Below are 20,513 nucleotides of genomic sequence, written 5' to 3'. Positions count from 1 at the left end.
AACCCTAACATGTTTTTCAAGTGTAATATGTCTGTAAACACCAGAGACACAAAAATGGACTTCATACGTCTGGTTCATGTCATCCACCATTGTTAACAATTCTGACTCCGTTCCTCTAAAACGGCTCATTTCACGTCAAACAACTCTAAATGAGTTTGTTTACATCGTTTAATAACGCGAAACGCACGAGACAAAAATGCTGGAATGTCCCTTTAAGGAGTAAAGGTGGGAACCAAATGTTGCGGCGACGGGAATGAGGGGAAGAGATGTAGCGGCGCTCACAAGGTGCGAACTTTTAGCAGGAGCCGATTGTCTGTTGCTTTGATTTTGCGGCTGATTTTTGCTGCTTTTTTAGACTTTTATTTTTAGGACCGCGGTGTTAAACGACTGCTCAGTTACTGCGGAGAGCCGAGCGCCTGGCTCACCGTCCTGTGTTGTGTAGAAGAGGCTGTACTGAAGCCAGTTAGCAGCGAGCTAACGCTACAGCCAACCTGACATGGAGAGAAACCCGCTGATCTAATCCTTTCGACGCTGACCGGATATCGATCACCTGTGTTTTCTTTCTTCTACTACATCGTCGAGACGGCTGGCTGAAAGGTAACGCTCGGTGGACGCATCTCTAGTTGAAAGCTGGTCAATACTAGGGTTTTAGTTAGCTAAATGCTAAGCTAACCAGCTAAAATAATAGGTGGCTCACTAACGTCAGCATTCGCTATCATAGCAACACCTGTTACCTTGCCAACTGGACAGATACCTCGCTTTGTAGCTACCTATGCAGGTCTGCCTGCTCTAATACATCTGTATGAGTCCTAAATGTAGCCTTTTATTTTATTCCATTAGCACTGAGACGTGAAATGACTCGCCTTTAGCTACTTAGCCAGCCTTCCTTCTCTGTAGAAGCTGTCAGGCATTACAGTTGTTGTTTACTCCTCACGCCCTGTGTTTGTTGTTTCGCTGTGAAATAACTAGAAAGATGATATAAAGCTTTAACCTCTTATTTTCCAGGGTATATTTCGGTTTTTCCATCTGAATTTACATGGCCAAATCGTAAGGCAAATTATTCAGTAACTGCGTGAAATAAATGCAAATTTCTATTTTATTTATTAGTTTATTCTTTGTAAAAGCTCCCCTCAGATTAACTGAAAATGTGTTTTATGATCACACACATGTTACTATGTGCTTACGATTTAGTGCCGAAAGCCGAAAATCTTAGACGCTCTTTGTATTATTTTATAAAAACAATTTTTACAGAGCAGATCACTGAAGAGATGCTATCTGTTTATAGTTTATAGCCCAGATTTGTGGAAAAATCAGTCAACTTTCAGCTTCTTTTATTATAAGGGTGTAAAATTACATCACCCATCTATTTGACTGGAAAGAAGACAGTTACAGCTCTCATACGACCCCCACCTTTTGAATGTGGCTTATGAAATATGAAAGTTATGAAGAATATGACACAGTGCGTTTTGGAACCACCGGTGGTTCCAAGGAGTTTAAGAGGATACTTCTTTTCTATTCTCTTAATAGGGATTCATGCCAGACTGGAAAGCAGTCACCACAGCGACATGAAAAGCAATGCACACATGACACTGTTTTCATGTCGCTTTACCTCTTTACTAAAAAAGAAATGCGTGAGGATTTGCATTTTAAAAACGAAATGCTGCATTGGTGTCAGAATTGAGTACAATCCGCTTTAAAAAGTAATAAAGGTACTTTTAAACAGATTTTCCTCATTGAAATGCAATCATAACAGTGGAAACATTGAAGTAACGTCATGTGTGCATTGCACTTTTCCATTGGTGACTTGCAGAGTATGTGCTAAAATGAAAAAAACCTTCACTACATTTTCATGTTCGACCTCTTTTTTGTGTGTCTTTAAAATGCAACCAGAAATGCACTTGCATTTAAAGGGACACGTGAAAAATGTGCCAAAATTAAAAGTAAAAGATCCATTATGTTGATGTAATGTCGTTTTGGGTACTGCAGTTCGGAAAGCAATGCAGTTGTGCCTTTGTTATATTTCAAGTCATAAAGTATTCAGTCCTGACATGAGGTCAGCATTTCATTTTTAAAATGCAAATCTTCATGCATTGTATCTCAGTACGGAGGTCAAGCGATGTGAAAACAGTGCAGCAGAGATTTTGTTTTTCATTTTGGCACATTCTGTATGTCGCTATGGAAAATGTGCATTGCATTTCACGTTTTTCAGCTGTGGTGATTGTTCTTCAATTTGGCACAAATTCCTTTCCTGAAATACGTCTGTTTATGGTTGCAAGAGCAAAACGTACAGATGTTAGATGTATTTTTGGCTTCCTTTTCTGAATACTTGGTCTGTTTTACAGGAATTGAACATAAACGGTCCTGATCTTTCCAATGGACGAAGAGAAGCCAGAGACGTTGGACTTTGTGAAGGACTTCCAGGAGTACCTTAGTCAGCAGACGCAACATGTCAACATGATATCAGGCTCTGTCAGCGGAGTGAAGGACACAGACGACATCCCGGAAGGTAACTCTTATATAGTGTATTGACAACATTCATTTATTCAAGCTCTGGTAAAAACAACCATTAAGTACAAGTTATTCATTTTTCAGCTGGGGGCAGAAAGTATACATTTAACAGATAACTGCGCAAAACCCTCAACAACTAGATATAAAATTTTCAGTATACAGCGTGTCCACAAGTGGTGGGGGGAAAATCGATTCTTAGACACATTGCGATGCGGACGTGGACGATTCTGAATTGATTCTCGTTGCAGGTTTAACGTTCCACAAGTGCTGCTTATAAATGCGAATAAGGCCTTTCGTCTCCAAATGTTCGTCTTAAATCTCTCTTTGCCTTTTCGTTAGATACTAACCAGGCGAGACTGCGTTGCTAAGTGACCTGCGGTCTGCACTCCAGTTCTCAGTCATTGAGAATCAGGGCTTTCGCACTATGATGCACACTTTGGAGCTGAGATACAGTGTCCAGTCTCGAAAATATTTTACTGACACAGCGATCCCTCCACTCTCTACAACAAGACCAAAACCGAAGTTACAAAAGCCAAAAAATATAAAAGGAAACGGGTAGGACGGCTGTAACGTGCTGAGTGGACATCCACTGCCACAGGATCTTATTTCACCGTAACAGCGCATTTTATCGAAGATGAGTGGCAGCAGCGTCTCATGTGCTCCAAACAAGAGCAGTGAATGAGAGCCTTCTAGTTCACTTGCCGCATCACTTCCATTTGTTTTATTAATAAAATATATTGGAAGTAAATTCATTATGGATCATTACAAATACTTTGCTTTAAAAGTACTAAGTCCTCATACAGTGAGAAAAAAGAAAGCCTGTATAAGAAAAAAAGATGCATCAAGATGCATCAATAATGGTTTTATAATCTCATCGCAGCCTCTGAATCGTTATCGAATCGTGAGCTGCCTAGAGATTCACACCCCTATTGTCCACGCTTTGCACTTTTAACAGGTTCCATTCTTTTAAGGAGACTTGCTTTCAGTTTTCTAAAATTTAATTAATTGTACTTAATTGTACTTTTCCACACCTCCAAAGTTGAGTCTTAGAAGGTTTCAGACCAATAGCATTGAGTTGTCTTCTCACAGTGAAAAGATGGACTGAAACCCCTACGGATTTTTTCGGATCTGATGCAGGAGTGTAGCTTGATTTTCTCCTCTCTCTCAAAGATGAAGGCATTAAGAACTGTTTATCTAATGGTGACCGTTCTAGTGGACTACTAGGTTTTTCATAGTTATTAAGAGTCCAGTTTTCTTTATATCTTTTTATCATTATTTGAACATTTTTGGAAGCTTCGTTTCTCTCCATTTATTTTTCTTTGACTTTCTCTTTCCTTATGCAGGTGTGTTATTTTAAGTCTAATCTCCTCAGAAATATCTCATTTTGGCATTTTGGGTGCAGATGAGCGAAATTTGTGAGGTCATCATGGTAAATCTGGGTGGATTCTTGTGTGATCTTTAGTGTGCAGCTTTTGTTGGGATGATGTAGCTGTAACTGGTGGGTTTTAATATGCAATATAAGATGGAAGAGTTAAAGTGACCGTAGGTGCACAAAAGTAAAGGATGAACAAATTAAATACTGATAGAGTTGATTTTATACTTGGTGTTCGAGGGTTCTGTGTGATTTTCTGTGACTGAATAAACGAAAGGGTGGTCAATTTTGCACAGCACTGTATGTTTGGCTTTTATGGTTGCCTATAAAAAAATTTAAAAAAAGAAGAGTTTTGTTTCCACCACATACATACATACACTGATCAGGCATAACATTATGACCACCTCCTTGTTTCTACGCTCATTGTCCATTTTATCAGCTCCACTTACTATATAGGTGCACTTTGTAGTTCTACAGTTACAGACTGTAGTCCATCTGTTTCTCTGCATACTTTGTTAGCCCCCTTTTACCCTATTCTTCAGTGGTCAGGACCCCTGTGGACCCTCACAGAGCAGGTACTATTTGGGTGGTGGATCATTCTCAGCACTGCAGTAACACTGATGTGGTGGTGGTGTGTTAGTGTGTGTTGTGCTGGTCTGAGTGGATCAGACACAGCAGTGCTGCTGGAGATTTTCAATTTGCATTTAACCACTCGCGTCGCTGATGCTCGGCCAAAAATACGCTCCAATCCATGAGCCAAAATCAAATGCATATTTTCACAATCATTTTATTTTACTGCAGCTCGTGGTGTAGAAACGAGAGCAAATAGTCTGTGAAGAGTGAGACGTTAAAACAGTTAGATTATGCTGACGACGTGCTGCTAGCAGACTCTGTTGATGAATTCCCTCATTTCATCACAGACAGTCTTCTCACCAGCAGCCAGGGTTCGTCTGGAAGCGGACCACAGTTCAACTGTCTGTTGCAGACCTGAATACAGGTGGAGTTTTCACAGATGTCAAAATGGAGCAAAGTAAAGAAAATTTTTGGGGGTGTATTTACAGAAACGATCTGGTGACTGTTGACTTTTAGTGTTTGTTAGCAGCGCTAGCCCCTTAGCTCCAGTGCTAAACTAAAGAAGCTAATTTGGACACCAAACATGGCTGTTCACAATATCTTTTAAATGTGATCTGTATGTGACATCAGTCTGAACAGATCAACTCCTAAACTGACCCACATGCGCAAAAGAACAGAGCGTCACTCTGCTTCACGGCTCATCCAGAGGTAAACAATCACGACTATGAACGATTGCCAGTCGCTCCCGGAGGATCAGCTTCATCTTCACCAGCATCACAGGAGCCATCATGAAGCTTCACTGACAGACAGCTGGGCTCATCACCCAGAATGAGTTTGAGCCATAAAAAGGGTGTTGTCACTTCTTTGTTTCGCGTCCTCGGATTTTTTAAACTTTGCTTTCAGACTTTTAACTGTTGAAATTATGACACATGTTATGTTGGATAGACGTAAAAGCCGTGTGAATTCCGATCTGGCTGTTGAGACGATTTACATTAAGATATGCAGAGCATATTTACAGTACAAACCTTGTCAGTCAACTATGAGGGCAAAAAGAGAACCACTGTAATCCGCATATGCATAGGGAAGTGTGGTAATGTGCATGCTGAGTCAGATAAGACAAGAAATCTTGGTGTAAATTGTAAAAATAGGAGTGGCTAGTCAGTTGATGCATGGTCGTCATGATGTGATGGAGTATTTACTGACATGGCAGCTTGCACAGGATTAATGTAGCCTGTTGTTATTTCCAATAAGAAATAGAGCATACTCATTAATGTTTAGTGAGCGTTCATATGAAAGGTATGCATTCATACTACTATTCATGGTAGTTTTGATTGTATGCAGTAGGATCACAAGTCCTGGTGTATCTGGGATAATAGTGATGTTTTTTGCCCTTTTAGGTCTTGGACAGAATGGCCTGGAGCACCCAGCAGTGGACATGTCCCTGGAAGATGGCTCAGGCATGTTGGTGGACGGCTTTGAGCGGACCTATGATGGGAAACTCAAGTGCCGCTATTGTAATTATGCCACCAGGGGCACTGCAAGGCTTATAGAGCACATACGTATTCACACAGGTAAGTAGCTCAATATTGCTCAGTATAATTTCAGTCAATACTGAAGTCAACTTTGTCACATTTACTTTTTTCACAATTGTGTTGCACTTCATTATTTTTGAATAAACAACCTTTCAATTTAATTTTCTAACTTTTAAGCCTATATTTCTTCAGACGTATAAATCTTTGAATCAACATAAGACTGGTTTTCAAAATCAGAAAAAAAAGAATATCGCTGTTGTCAGAAGAAAACCTCGTATCTCCAAAATGGTAACTTTACAGGAGAAGGAAAAAACCCACTTTACTTTTAATGTAAGTCAATGGAACCAGACTTTTTTTCAAGTAATCTTCAGTAATTTCTTAGTCCTTTCATCATGAAATTTACAAAAAATGTAAATGGTAACAGGTATTTTCAAATTATGTCAAAAACTGAAAAATGTAAAAAAGGAGAAAACGAGGTTTTCTTCTGACAGCAGCGATATAAAATTCTTAATGATGATGCAGGTTTGTTGTGACAGCAGCCAGTACTGCTTCACACGTCACGCAAGATTGAGAGAATAGTAAGAATAGTGATCGAGAATGGTGAGAATAGTAATCGCATTTAAAGCTGAGCATGTGTGTCCTTTGTATTTGGCTCTATAGCAAAGTGGATAAGTTGCTGGCTTTACACCTGTTAGACCCAGGTTTAAACCTGCCTCAGGGAAGCACAGCACTGCTATTATATTTAATATGGCTACTAATGCTGCATTCTCACCAATCTAAGTCACTCTTGCTCTGTGCACCTAATTTAGTTTATTCGCTGTGTCATCGCAGCTATTAACATTGTGCACCTTGTGGATTCTATTTTAAAAAATGGTTAATTGTGCAGCCCTACCATACAGAAAAGGCGATTAATGATGCTTTTGCCAAAAATGCAATCCTGGCAAATAAATTAATTGATTACACTCAAAATGTAGTTGGTTGTGGCAGCTTCTTTACCTTCACAAGTTACTAGCTACTGTACTTATGAACAAAGAATTGATGATTTGATGTATGAAAACCTCTGTGTCCTGCTCTCTCCTCCATCTTCTCAGGTGAGAAGCCCCATCGCTGTCACCTATGCCCTTTTGCCTCTGCTTACGAGCGCCACCTAGAGGCACACATGCGCTCTCACACGGGCGAGAAGCCCTATAAGTGTGAGCTGTGCTCCTTCCGCTGCAGTGACCGCAGTAACCTGTCCCACCACCGACGCCGCAGGCACAAGCTCCTGCCCATGAAGGGTGCCCGCTCCTCTCTGTCCCACCGTAAAATGCTCAGCGTGCTACAGAAGAGGGGCAGCTCGTTAGCCTATGGCCGCAGACTCCTCGTCGTCAACAACCCCATGTCCATGGTACTGCAGAAGCCCAGCTCTGAGCAGCACCACCTTGGTGAATTCAGTCATGAGCTCCCGCCCCACGCCCACCTCCACCAGGTAGGGATCGAAAAGGTCTGAAATTGAAGAAGCAGTCAGTATCTCTCTCTTCTCTCTCTTTCTCTTTCTTCCTCCCATCCACCCTTTTTCTCTGCTTTGTTAGTCCAGTTTTCTCTTTATCAGTGTTGCACACACAAGCAGCTTGAGTTTAAATTTCATCAGCTAGTAGGCAGTCAATGCATATACACTGATCAGGCATAACATTCTGACCACCTCCTTGTTTCTACGCTCATTGTCCATTTTATCAGCTCCACTTACTATATAGGTGCACTTTGTAGTTCTACAGTTACAGACTGTAGTCCATCTGTTTCTCTGCATACTTTGTTAGCCCCCTTTTACCAACCAAAAATATTCAGCCAACAACGTCCTGTGGGCAGCGTCCTGTGGGCAGCGTCCTGTGACCACTGATGAAGGACTAGAGCAGAGGTCACTAATAGGCGGACCGCGGTCCGAGTCCGGACCCAGACACTGTCCTATGTGGACCTGGGTCTATAACCGATAAACTAAGGAGAATTATTTAATTTCGACCTGGTTAGCATTAGCTTAGCTAGCATGATAACACCTCACAACAGAACGTTGATTCTGGTTAACCGTTTTAACCCCATGGGACCACCGGTGGTTCTAAAACACACTGTCATATTCTTCATAACTTTCATATTTCATAAGCTACATTCTAAAGGTGGGGGTCGTATGAGAGCTGTAACTGTCTTCTTTCCAGTCAAATAGATGGGTGATGTGATTTTAAACCCTTATAATAAAAGAAGCTGAACTTTCATTTTTTTTTGTCTACAGAAAGTCGACCCATTTTTCCACAAATCTGGGCTATAAACTATAAACAGATGGCGTCTCTTCAGTGATCTGCTCTGTAAAAATTATTTTTATAAAATAATACAAAGACCGTCTAAGATTTTTGGCTTTCAGCAGTAAATTGTAAGCAAATAGCAATAGCACGTTCTGTTAATTTGAGGGGAGCGTTTACACCAAAACAAAAAAAATAAAAATGTACATTTATTTCATGCAGTTACTGAATAATTTCCCTCACAGTTTGGTCATGTAAATTCAGATGGAAAAACCAAAATATACCCAGAAGCACCGACACAAGTTTAGATGATAACAGTTTAAATCTGAGGAACTAATATTGAGCAACTGGCGTTGGAGTGAGAGAAAGCCGAAATCAGACCTGGTCTGTGGTTTTCTTTAGCCTGATCAGCTAACTTGATGTTAGCTTAGCAAGCAGGCTACAGACCCAAACAGCGACAATCACTACAGCACAGGTACCACAACTGCTGCTCCGCTGAAGCAGTTGTAGATTATAAAAACTAATATCTGAGAAAGCAAAAGTCAAGTGAGCAGCGGTGGAGTTATAGAAACACAATCAAACCTGTTCTGTAGTGTAGGACTCGTTTTAGCTTAGCTAACGAAAGCTTAGTTAGCAGGCCAATTGTGCCACACACCACAGTACAGGCTTGGTTCCAGCTAACTGATGCTGAAATGAGACCCGTTTAGAAGATATCTGAGAGTGTGAAGTCGACTGGCTGGTGTTAAAGTGAAAGCGGAAATCGAGTGTGTTCTATGTAGTTGGTAGGTATTTTTCCTGCCTATGAATTTTTTTCCCTCTCCTTTCAGCACCACCTGTTGGTGACCTCCAACACCACCAATCAGTGAGCCGATCTAAAATATAAATAGGTTAAATGTGTTTATTTGGCAGTTAAAATCTGCCCTAGCAGTTTGATACATTATAGATTTGAAATATCATAATTTTTAAGTACTGTATACCTTGATGAGTATGACGGCGTTTTAGGGCCACTGAGAAAAAAGTTGTAATATTTCGAGAAAAAATTATTTCGTAGAATTATGACATTAAAGTGGCATTAATAGCAGGAAAGGTCGCAGTATTGTGGCCAATAGCTTTGCGAAGTGAAGGCAGCACCTCCTCGTGTTAAATGAGGGGCGGTGAGGAGTTTATTAAAGTTCTACTTTCATATCGATTCACCCATAAAGAAACACTCAGCCTCCCTGTCTCTCCTGCTCATCAGCACCAGCCTGTTATTAGTATAAGAACCGGCTGAAACGGCTGAGCAGGAAACTGTGTTTATCTAGAATAAAGAGCCAGACGGACTCGGAGGAAACTGTCTGTCTGTGTTGTTGAAGGAGAATCTCAGGCAGGGTCGTCTACACGGCTATCGGGGCTCCATCTCCACACCATTCAAAGAGGGCATGAAGTTTCACAGACAGTGAGAATGATGATCAAAATGATCCACAGAGAGACAGGAGTGAGTGGAGCTCCGGCGCCAATACAGCAACCGAGACCCCAGTGCATTATGGCAGCCCCCCTACAGTTAGCCCCCGTACAGTACAGCAGCCCCCCTACAGTTAGCACTTTATCCTCGAAATATTATGACTTTTTTCTCGAAATAGTACAACTTTTTTCTCAAATTTTATGACCTTTTTCTCAAAGTCTACTATTTTTATTTTTATTAACAGTGGTCCTAAAATGCCATCGTAGATGAGAGATGTTGTGCAGCTCTAAAAGAACCATTAAGCGTACTGAAATAAAATGTAACCATACCCATCCCTACCACCAGGAGACCTATGACGGACTGGTGAAAGACCCGCAGACCACGGCTGGAGGAAGCTCCAGGAACGAGCAGGACCTTGTTTTGGACAACCCGCTCAACCAGCTGTCCACGCTGGCCGGCCAGCTCGCTAGCCTCCCTCCCGAAGCTCAGGGGGCTCCAGTGTCACCAGGAGCCGAGTCTCTACCGGACGAGAAACCCACATACCTCGTGCAGCAGCCAGTGACGGCTCCGGCAGCTGTCTCGGCTAGCGTGGCCCAGGCGTCCTCCCCGATCACCCCGGAGCCGCGGCCGGCAGCGCATAGCGGCTGCAGCCCCGGTGTGGGCCCCTGCAGCGAGCGAACCAGCACCCCCAGCGGCACCAACAGCCAGCCAGGGACCCCCACCCCAGGCCAGGACCCCCAGCTGCTCCACCACTGCCCACATTGCCACATCTATTTTCCTGATAACATCCTTTACACCATCCACATGGGCTGCCATGGCTACGAGAACCCTTTCCAGTGCAACATCTGTGGGCACAGGTGCAGAAACAAGTATGACTTTGCCTGCCACTTTGCCCGAGGCCAGCACAAGACTGACTGACAGAGGTCCAGACAGCAGGACAGTACTGGCTGGGATTTGGCTCCTACCGTGTTCCCATTCGGCGCTACAGCAGGGATGTCCTCTCGGTGAGAAATGGGAACCTGCTCGGTATTTTTGTCTTCACTTTTACAAGAATTAAAGGACATGCATTTTATTTATTTTGCGACGATTTTTGTGGAAACTCTTTCAGACGAGACGGTGGGGCAGCTACTGGACACCGTGCCTATATCTCCCTGGTGTATTCAACAGACATAATCCTCTCATATTATGTGAATGCTAATAGTATTGAATTGAAACTTGTGGTCCATGAAGTGCTTTCGAGACATAGATTTAGGCCCATGAAAGGAGCAGGAACGCGCACTTGATAGTAGTTTTTGTTGAGAGTGTTGTTTGTGGGTATTAGTGCATTCCTTCTCATAAAGTACTCATGAATTTCAGTTATCCTGAGAGCGTCTGCATTGCTTTTGCCTCAACTCATTTTTATATGCTAGAGTTAGGTGAACAGTGCCTAAAAATAATTTCCATATAGCCTTGATCAAGATGGGAATGTTTATTACAGTTTGTGTGTGACATATTTGAAACAAATGCCCCCGGAGAGTAGCATATTCTGCTACAGTTTTGCTGTTTATGTAGATGTAGAAATGACTGCAAAATGCCTAAATGTTTAGCTCTTTTAATAAGAGTCACAAAAGTGAACATTTTATCACCTTTTTTCTCAGTGGAATACTTAAAGAGAGACACCCCTCAACCTTGGTGCCATTGCTTTACTGGTGGTTCTAGGAGACATTGCAGAAAGTTGTAATCTGATGATCTCATACCAGTGCGTCATTTTTTGCACCTTCAAACATGCACATCGGTGTATTTGGACCCGGCAGTAGGGCTACAACAAAAATATAACAGATTTCAATAATTTTAAAACAGTAAAGTCATTCAAATAATCGTGTTAGGGTTCAAATCTGAAGTGACCGTATATGTAGTGCAGTCGTTAAGATGTAAACATAATTATTCGAAGTGGTTTGATGTGAAATACTGCATTCTAGAGGAATTTAGCAAGTCAGAATTGCTCACAGTGGTGATGGGAACCAGACATCTGAAGCATTTAATGCTTCTTAAAGCTTCCTTGCGTAAAGTTATTACATGAAAATCGTTATGAAATCGTTTCCTGATGCTTGAGACTTTTTAACGGTAGGTTTCAGGCAATACACACACACACACACACACACACACACACACACACACACACACACACACACATTTGTCTTGCTATACGTATGAGGACGTCCATAGGTTTCTATTGATTTTTGTGTTACTTTAGCTAAATAATACTAAACCTGAACCTAAAACTAACCCTAACTTTAACCTCAGTATCCAAAAGGCAATTTTTCTGCTCTTTTAGTTTTCAAATAAAAAAAAAAAAGTCATTGTGGTGAACGCAGCACATGCTCAACTGAGGACCAGCAAAATGTCCTCAGTTGAGCAAAAATTTCATGTTTTCCTATCATAGTGAGGACATGGGATTCTCACAAGTATAGCACTGCAAGAACACACACACACACTTTCTAAACCGCTTATCCTTCTGGGTCGTGGGGGGTGCTGGAGCCTATCCCTGTGGCCGTTGGGCGAAGGCTGACAGGCAAAATAGTACTTCAAAAATAAATTTCAGATTCATCACTATTTAATATTATGAACATCCTAAAAATTCAGATATGTGTAGGTTAACTGGTGGTTTTTCATAGTAAATAAAACTATATTTGTGTTGTAGACATTGTAACCCCTGGTTCCTATCAGCACCACTGTAAAGAGTCAGTAAGTTTCTCTGCAGTGAAACATTTCACATCAGACCACTCCGAATGACTTCGTACATCTGAATGATTTAATTTTGGAAAAAAAAAAAAAAAAATTAAATTGGTGCAATTCCTCTTTAATGCCTCATGCAAACCACGTATGTGTCCTGCTGCTCCAGGCTGCGAGCTGACAAGCTGCCATGTTCCCAGCTGAGGTTAAATTCTAACAGTAGAGTGTATTAATAATTAAAGTTTGATTCCCTTTGGTTTGGAGCAAAACAGCAACTTATAGACATTTTATATATAGTTATCATTATTATTATTATTATTATTATAGATAGTTATTATTTTTCCTATTTTAAAGAAGCACCAAACAGAATGTAAATTGGATGTGGTTTTATAAGTCTGAGGCAACTTTTTTTTTTAACTAAAACACCAGGAACAAAAGCAGAAAGCGCTTTTATTAAGTTGCTTAATGAATCTTATGAATGGAACGTAATTTAGGTTTAGGTTTAGTTGTATGCAAAAGCTTGAATACCCCTGGTCAAATTATGTTTTGTCTGTTTTCCAAGATTTCCAACAAGTTAACACATTTTCTACAGTGAACAAACTAAACGTGCAATTTTTCTACAAATCTTTCTGCTCAATTTCTGTTTGTTTGAGTTGAACATATGGAACATTTTACATTTTCCAATAACTTTTGCACAGCCTACATTTTTATGTTTTTATTTTTTTCCCATATGTAAAAATCAGCAAATAAACAGTAATAGTGCATTAAAATGTGCAGACCAGAGGAAGTGTTAACTTATTTTTGCTTAGAAAATTGACAAAACCATGACTGCCCAGACTTTTGCACGCAACTGTGTTTGGTGTGTATGCTAGCTAGTTGTCCGGAGCACTAAGAGGCTTATTCTGATCGGTTAACTCATTTGAGCTTTTCTTGTCATGATCGAATATTCAAATAGTCGATTTGGCTGTTCAGAAATGTTAATATTTAATAGTGGCAGCAGTTAAAATGTCGATGTCTTATCAATGCATATTTTCCTGGAATAAGAATTTGATTCCCATTTTAGAGCTGTGTGATCCACTTGACTGGAAAAGCCTAAATGAGCCTTTCTTCAAGTTTTTGTTGGCAGTGCTCAGGTTCATTATTATTATTATTATTATTATTATTATTAGGGGTTAAACCAGCCAAGTTTTGGTATGATATCATTAAATTATGACAGCAGAGCCTTTGAAATGCATCAAGGTCTCTGTACCCATCATGCTTGCTTTTAGGTTCTAGCCACAGAGAGTTCAGCGTTCTGCACTGGCTTCTGACCTGTTCATTTACAGTAATGCTAATTCCATCCCTCCATTTTAGTACTGTTGTTAACATGCACTCACTAACAACCAGGGGCAGTGTATAGTATTGCACTTGTTTTTGTCTCTAGGCCAGCCTCACTGAGCTAAAACATTTAGTTTACCATACACTATATGGCCAAAACTATGTGGACACTTGACCATCACATCTAGGTATTGGAGTGTGTCTATGGGAATTTATGCCCATTCTGTCAAAAGAGCATTTGTAAGGCCGGGCAATGATGTAGAATGAAGGCCTGGCTCCCAATCGATCTTCCATTCCATCCCAGAAATGTTCAGTGAGTGGGGAAACCCAGCCCCAGACCATTATCCCTCCTCCACCAAACTTTACTGTGGCCACTATGCGTTCCGTTCGACAGTTTTCTCCTGGCACCTGCCAAAACCCAGATTCAGCCATCAGACTGCTAGATAGTGAGGTGTGACTTATCAGTCCACTCCAGTCCAGCGGTGGCATGCTTTACACCTTTCCAGCCAACGCTTGGCACTGCGCATATTGATCTTAAGCTTGGGTGCAGCTGCTCAGGCATGGAAGCCCATTTCATGAAGCTGCTGACGCTCAGTTCTTGTGGTAATGTTGCTTCCAGAGGCAGCATGGCACTCTGTAGTGAGTGAATCAACAGAAAATAATTGGAATTTTTATGCGCTGTGTGTTTCAGCACTCAGGGGCCTCACTCGAGAGAGGTCTGCGGCTTTGTGGCTGAGCTGGGCGATAAAATGATAACGATAATCATCGCAATATAACTTTCCTTGATAGAGCGATAAGAAATGTTTGATAAATTTTCGATATAACACACCATTCTCACACTTCCACGTTTTAGCGACAGCCCTGGTGGCGTTTTCTACTGCAAGGAAAGCGACACTACTCTGCTGTCGCCAGGAGAGGGCGCACTTCTGAGTTTTTCGATATGATTAGATGAGGGAGGGGCAGTTACGTGGAGTTATACATTCCCTGTTTGAGTGGAGCGATCGGGGATCTGTTCTGTGACCGAGTGTGAGTGACAAGGTCAGTGGTGTAACTGTACTGTCCTACAGTGAACTCACCTCTTTCCGTACATCCTAACCAGCTTTAGCAGCGTTAAATCATGTCTGCTCCTCGCAACTACAGTGCTGTTACAGCGCTTAGTCATATTTTAGTATTAGTGCATTCACAAGCAGCAAAAGTGAAAGAAAGAAGTGTTTTCATGTGAGTTAAGACCTGATTTAAAGTAAACTGAGGAAGCTGTGAGGCATTGGAGAGCGGGAGAGCGCTACCTTCCCAGGCTAGCTGTTTTTAGCAGCTGGCTAACTTGAAGCAGCTCCGTCACTCAAACGACACGGCAAATTGATGTTACTGTAGATCAAACGACACAAAAGCACTGCTTTCAGTTTAAACATATCTAAAAGGAGGACTCTGTTTGTCTGGTGTTGATATATTGCGGTTCACCCCTCAGATTACTATAGAGGAACCCAGTCGTCGCTAGCTGGTGTCTGAATACTGTGATATGCTCTGAGATGGATGTGGTCGGAGTGATGGCAGTAAGGTGGTGTGATTCATCACTCCAGTACCGAGTCAGCTAATGTTCGCTGTTCGTATTAAGTTGACCCTGTTGAGAAACTAAACAGTTTAGCTCTGTTGTTGGCCACTTGTTTAGCATTTGTAACGGGATAGCCGAGCGCTCGTCACCAGACAGCTAAAATAATGTTTTCTTTTTTAAATTATGACTGTTAAAATAATTGGAGCTGTGCTTTTCCAGCTGATAAAAACAGCTCACCAGACACTTTCTCCCACTCTCCCACGACAGATCTGTGAAATGTTCCCCTGTTTGGTGAGTGTTTGTCGCGTTCTGACCATAAAGGATAGTTTAAAACAGCAATGAACCACCCAGGAGCAAGAATCAGCCTTCAAACTCGAAAGAAATAATGATTTGACATTTATTGCGATGTGTATCGATATCAAACAATATGAATTGTGTTTATTGTGATAACATTTTTGGCCATATCGCCCAGCTCTATCCTAGACACTTCCATTTCACAGTAATAGCACTTACATTCAACCTGGGCAGATCTTTCAGCGATGTGTCATTGACAGCTCATCCATGTTAAGACTCTCGCATTTTGGCGAAGCGAACTAAAACACACAAATATGAGCAAAACTTTCATGTTTTACAGATCTGTTAAAACAAAATCTGCATTTCACTGAATTGGTTATTTATTATTTTTCTGTCTTGCTGTGATGAAATGCAGTGAATACCTGAATAATGACTGCAGTATTAGAATATTGGCACCTTGAACGCTGAACAGTTGAGTGCACATCCCTATTGGTTTCACATAGATAGATGACGAGAGCATGTTAATAACAGTGATGTATTGGAGGGCATATATTAAGGTGGAAGCTGGAAATGAGGGGTATTCCTCTTTAGGAATAAATGTTGGAAATTGTGGTCTTATTGGGTTTCTAGTAAAGGTAAAATGGCTATATTTTAGCAGTGAGAGCTTGTGTGTCCTGCAAGACTGTCCTGATGTATCACTGTATCATTGTAAATGATTGGTGGTTGTGTTTTTTGTGCACTGTGTGCTCACTGCCAAAATATATCCTCAACATCTCTCTCTCTCTCTCTCTCTCTCTCCCTCTCTCCCTCTCTCCCTCTCTCTCTCTCTCTCTCTCACCCCCCCCAATCTGAGGTGCCATGGTGTAAATGTTGTAATGTTGGATCCTTTTGTGGTGCTATAATCGAGACATTTCATAAGCCTGTTAAGCATAATGAACTAAATTAACATGTAAGTATTGTATAACATTTTCTGGTGAAATCGGTGTTGAATGTCAATAAATTGAAATTATGCGACGAGTTACTGCAAGTGATCCTGACGTGGATTATGTTCAAAAGATAACGCTGCATCCCGTATCCCAGAGCCCGTATTACGCAAAACCAAATTTCCTTTTTTTATTAAAGAGTTTGATGTATAATGGAAACAATGTCAGTTTCAAAACATATAATTCATGCCTGAATCCATACAGTTCATATATGGAAGCTAAGCTGCAAAAAATAGCCCATTTTAAATGAATTGTTTTTGTGATGTCAACATGTTTACATCTGCCTGTTCAGATTGTTTATAAGAGTGGGCTGGATGACAGGGAGTGGTGGCAGTCGTGGGCTGGAGGTTAGGGAACCAGCCTTGTGACCGGAGGGTCGCCAGTTCGATCCCCTGAGCCGACAGTGCGTGACTGAAGTGCCCTTGAGCAAGGCACCTAACCCCCAACTGCTCCCCGGGCGCTGCGGTTAGGGCTGCCCACCGCTCTGGGCAAGTGTGCTTACGGCCCCCCAGTGTGTGTTCACTAGTGTGTATGTGGTGTTTCACGGCACAGATGGGTTAAATGTGGAGGTGAAATTTCCCTGTTGTGGGACTAATAAGGGTTACTGTATACACACTGTATACACATGACTGTGTAGCCAAACACACATCTAACATCATCAAGTTTGCTGATGACACTATCATCCTTGGCCTCATCACTGATGGAGATGAAACAGCCTACAGAGACGAGGTCAGCGCTCTGTCAGCAATCTGTGTGGAGCCACAACAGCAATCTCTGTCTCAACATCAGCAAAACAAAGGAGATGATCATGGACTACAGGAAGCTGCAGAGGGCTGGTCACTCTCCCCTACTCGTCAATGGAGCCAAAGTGGACAGAGTCACCAGTGTAAAGTTTCTTGGCGTACACCTCACTGATGACCTCACCTGGTCCCTCCACGCCAACACTATTGTGAGATCTGCCCGTCAGCATCTCCTCTTCCTGTGTAGGCTCAGGAGGTTTGGACTGCCTCCTCAGATCCTCACCAACTTCTACAGATGCACCATAGAGAACTTCCTCACGGGCCGCATCACTGTCTGATACAGCAGCTGTACTGCCTGCGACCCTTAAAGGAGTGGTGAGGATGGCAGAAGCCATCATAGGCAACAAACTATCAGCCTTGCAGGACGTCTGTCAGTCCCGCTGTGGTCAGACAGCGTCACCCAGCACGCAGCCTGTTCACCATCCTGCCATCAGGCAGGAGATTCGGCAGCATACAGGCCAGAACAACCCGGCTAATGAACAGTTTCTGCCCACAGGCTGTCAGGCTTCTGAACAAGCTGGGAAGCTGAGGGTCCGTCCTCAACTACCATTTCACTCAGTCACTTTGTCAGTATTATTATTATCATATTACTGCTATGGACAATAACACTGTCACTTTAAAGACCAATAACACTGAGTCACTTTAAAATGTATATGTTCTTCATAGATTACCTGTTTAATATAAATATATTTGTACATAGCAGAGAGGTTTTTTTCTCCTCACATAGCTCCCTCCTGTCTCTATATTTAATGTATTTCAGTTTCAGTATTTTCTTTGTATTTTTATTTTTATTTTGTTTACTTTCTGTACAGTGATTATCTGAGCCTCACCACAGGCATTTCAATGCATGAATGTCCTGACATGTTGTGCAAATGACAAACTTGAAACTACTAAGCTAAAACGTCTGTCGCCCTCTGGTGGCTGGCTGCAGTACAACTTTTAACCCTGCCCATTCACATTTAAGTGAAGGCAACTGAGAAGAAACTGACTGAGGTTTACATAACCAATACCATTTTTTTTGCCAGTGGTGTTGTCACTTCTGCAAGCTTTCGTGCCTCTAAAACGGGTTCTCAACCTTTTCCACCCCAAGGCCCACCTGTTCATAACTATACAGCTCACACTGAAATCCTGTGAAATAGGGCCTGAAATAATCAGTCAAGTTCATTTCTATCACAGAAACCAAAATTCTGCACTTATGTTCAAAAACATAACATGTTGAAAACCATATGTTTGTCAAAAAAGGTGGATGTAGATGTGGACTGTGATCTGGAGCTGCAGTCCATCACGTTTTCACTGAAAACACTCTTGTGGCTCCCACAGGAGTCACTGTTTGGTTTGGGGACGTCTCTGTAGATTTGAGGGTGTCACTACAACAAACAATAATAACAAACCTTACTTGATATCTGCTACTTTCTCATTAGTTTATCAGTTTAAGTACACAGCCAGAAATCAAACTCACCGCTTCACTATTGTTTTAAGCCTCGTCTGTTGTTTTTATCAGCTGCAGCTCGAGAGTGTTTAAAGAGTCAGATGTTAAAATAGATAAAATAGACGTTAAAACAATGTTTTTATATGTCTCTCTTAAAATTTGTTTAATTCTTCGATTTTTAATTATTATGCCTGTGTTACTCTTTTTCCACTGCTGTTTTTATGAGTTAATTAAATGGCTTTATGACCGGCCCACTACGAACTACTGCCAGAAAACTTGTAGAGAGAAGAATAATCAGAGCTGGTTTATGAGGAGTCTGGCCACTTCCTATTTCCCCCATTGTATCAAAAACAAGACTTCTAAACAGCAGAGGGCACCCACAAGCAAGTCCTCGATGAATGGGAGTAAATGGAGCTCAACAGCTAAAAACAGAAAGTTAAAATAGTTTCTAACCACTCGCCCAGAACTTTCCTTTAATTTTAGAAAGTAGAAGGATGTATTTCACTAAAAAAGCAAAAAAAAAACTTACCTGTATGTTTCCAATTTTCTATAACAGGTTTTGGGCAGCAGGATGCCGGCACTACTGCTAGGGATTGCTGATTGGTTACCATTACTGTTACTGAGTGCTGATTGGTTAGCATTACTGCTACTGAGTGCTAATTGATTCGCATTACTGCTACTGAGTGCTGATTGGTTGGCAAGCGGAGCGGAACATTGGCTGTTTGCACTCACTGATGTCATGGATGTACATGAGGCGCCGTGTTAAACTCCTATAACTCGACTTTAAAAAACCTCTTTACAAGTTCTCTGGAATTACCACTCTGTAATGTCTTTCTCAAACAGTAGAGGGCGCTCCCGAGTGAATCCAAAATGAATGGGTTAAGCTGGAGCATTTGAGCAAAATCATAGTTTATAAATGCTTCAACATTTTTAATGTAAAAGAATACAATCATTTCCTGAACACAGAACAACATAAACATTTTAGCACCACTGTTTTATTTTTAAGAGCTTTTAAACTCGAGTTATAGGAGTTTAAAACGGCGCCTCGTGTACGTTCACGATGTCATTGAGAGCGAACAGCCAATGAACAATCAATCATCACTCAGTAGCAGTAATGTTAGCTGTAGAAAAAAGGAAACATACAGGTGAGTTTTCTTTGATTTTTAGTGAAATACATCCTTCTACTTTTTAAATTAAAGGAAAGTTCTGGGCGAGTGATTAGAAACTATTTTAACTTTTCATTTTTAGCTGTTGAGCTCCATTTACTCCTTTTATTGTGGACTCGCTCGCCGGCGCCCTCTGGCATTTTGTAGTCATGTTTATTTGTAATTTGGGGAAAAAGGAAGAGGCCAGTCTCCTCATAAACCGCCTCTGGATATACATACATAGATGCCGCGTTGGGTCCAGCCAGGCACGCCGACGGCTCCGCCATTTTGGGGCAGTCACCATCGCTGCTGACCACGTTTAGTACCATTACAGAGCGGCAATTTAAGAAAGATGCTGTCCAAAAGTGTGAGGCACAGAGAACCTGCTTTGTGTGATAGATAGATTAGCACCTTCTTACACAAAGCTGAAGTCTCATTCGAGATATTCCAGCTTCTTGTTTGAATTTTGCGGTTTAAGTGTACGGCACCTCGGAATACAATTGTACTTGTTTACAAGTGACTCTTCACCACTCCAACATGGTGGAGGTACTGGACGATTTAGCTGCACAATGTGCTGTTATTGTTCAGATG

General features: G+C 41.5%; 1 protein-coding gene across 1 annotated transcript; it reads left to right on the top strand.

Annotated features, from left to right (window-relative positions):
- Positions 1-254: 254 nt before the first annotated feature.
- Positions 255-11,048, top strand: ikzf5 (IKAROS family zinc finger 5). The gene is made up of 5 exons (XM_036593724.1): positions 255-597; positions 2,343-2,506; positions 5,851-6,024; positions 7,077-7,453; positions 10,039-11,048. Exons 2-5 carry the CDS (start codon positions 2,374-2,376, stop codon positions 10,609-10,611), a joined length of 1,257 nt encoding a protein of 418 aa, XP_036449617.1. The 5' UTR covers positions 255-597; positions 2,343-2,373; the 3' UTR covers positions 10,612-11,048.
- The last annotated feature ends 9,465 nt before the right edge of the window (positions 11,049-20,513 follow it).

This window comes from Colossoma macropomum, unplaced genomic scaffold, assembly GCF_904425465.1.
Source record: "Colossoma macropomum unplaced genomic scaffold, Colossoma_macropomum, whole genome shotgun sequence".
NCBI classification, from domain to species: Eukaryota; Metazoa; Chordata; class Actinopteri; order Characiformes; family Serrasalmidae; genus Colossoma; species Colossoma macropomum.
Note: the sequence above shows the minus strand (reverse complement) of the source record. Positions and strands in the feature narration are given on the sequence as shown.

Coding starts and splice junctions, on each gene's coding strand:
- ikzf5 (XM_036593724.1), top strand. CDS start 2,374: ATGGACGAAGAGAAGCCAGAGACGTTGGACTTTGTGAAGGACTTCCAG. Junction 2,507..5,850: donor CACAGACGACATCCCGGAAG/GTAACTCTTATA, acceptor TTGCCCTTTTAG/GTCTTGGACAGAATGGCCTG. Junction 7,454..10,038: donor CCCACGCCCACCTCCACCAG/GTAGGGATCGAA, acceptor CCCTACCACCAG/GAGACCTATGACGGACTGGT.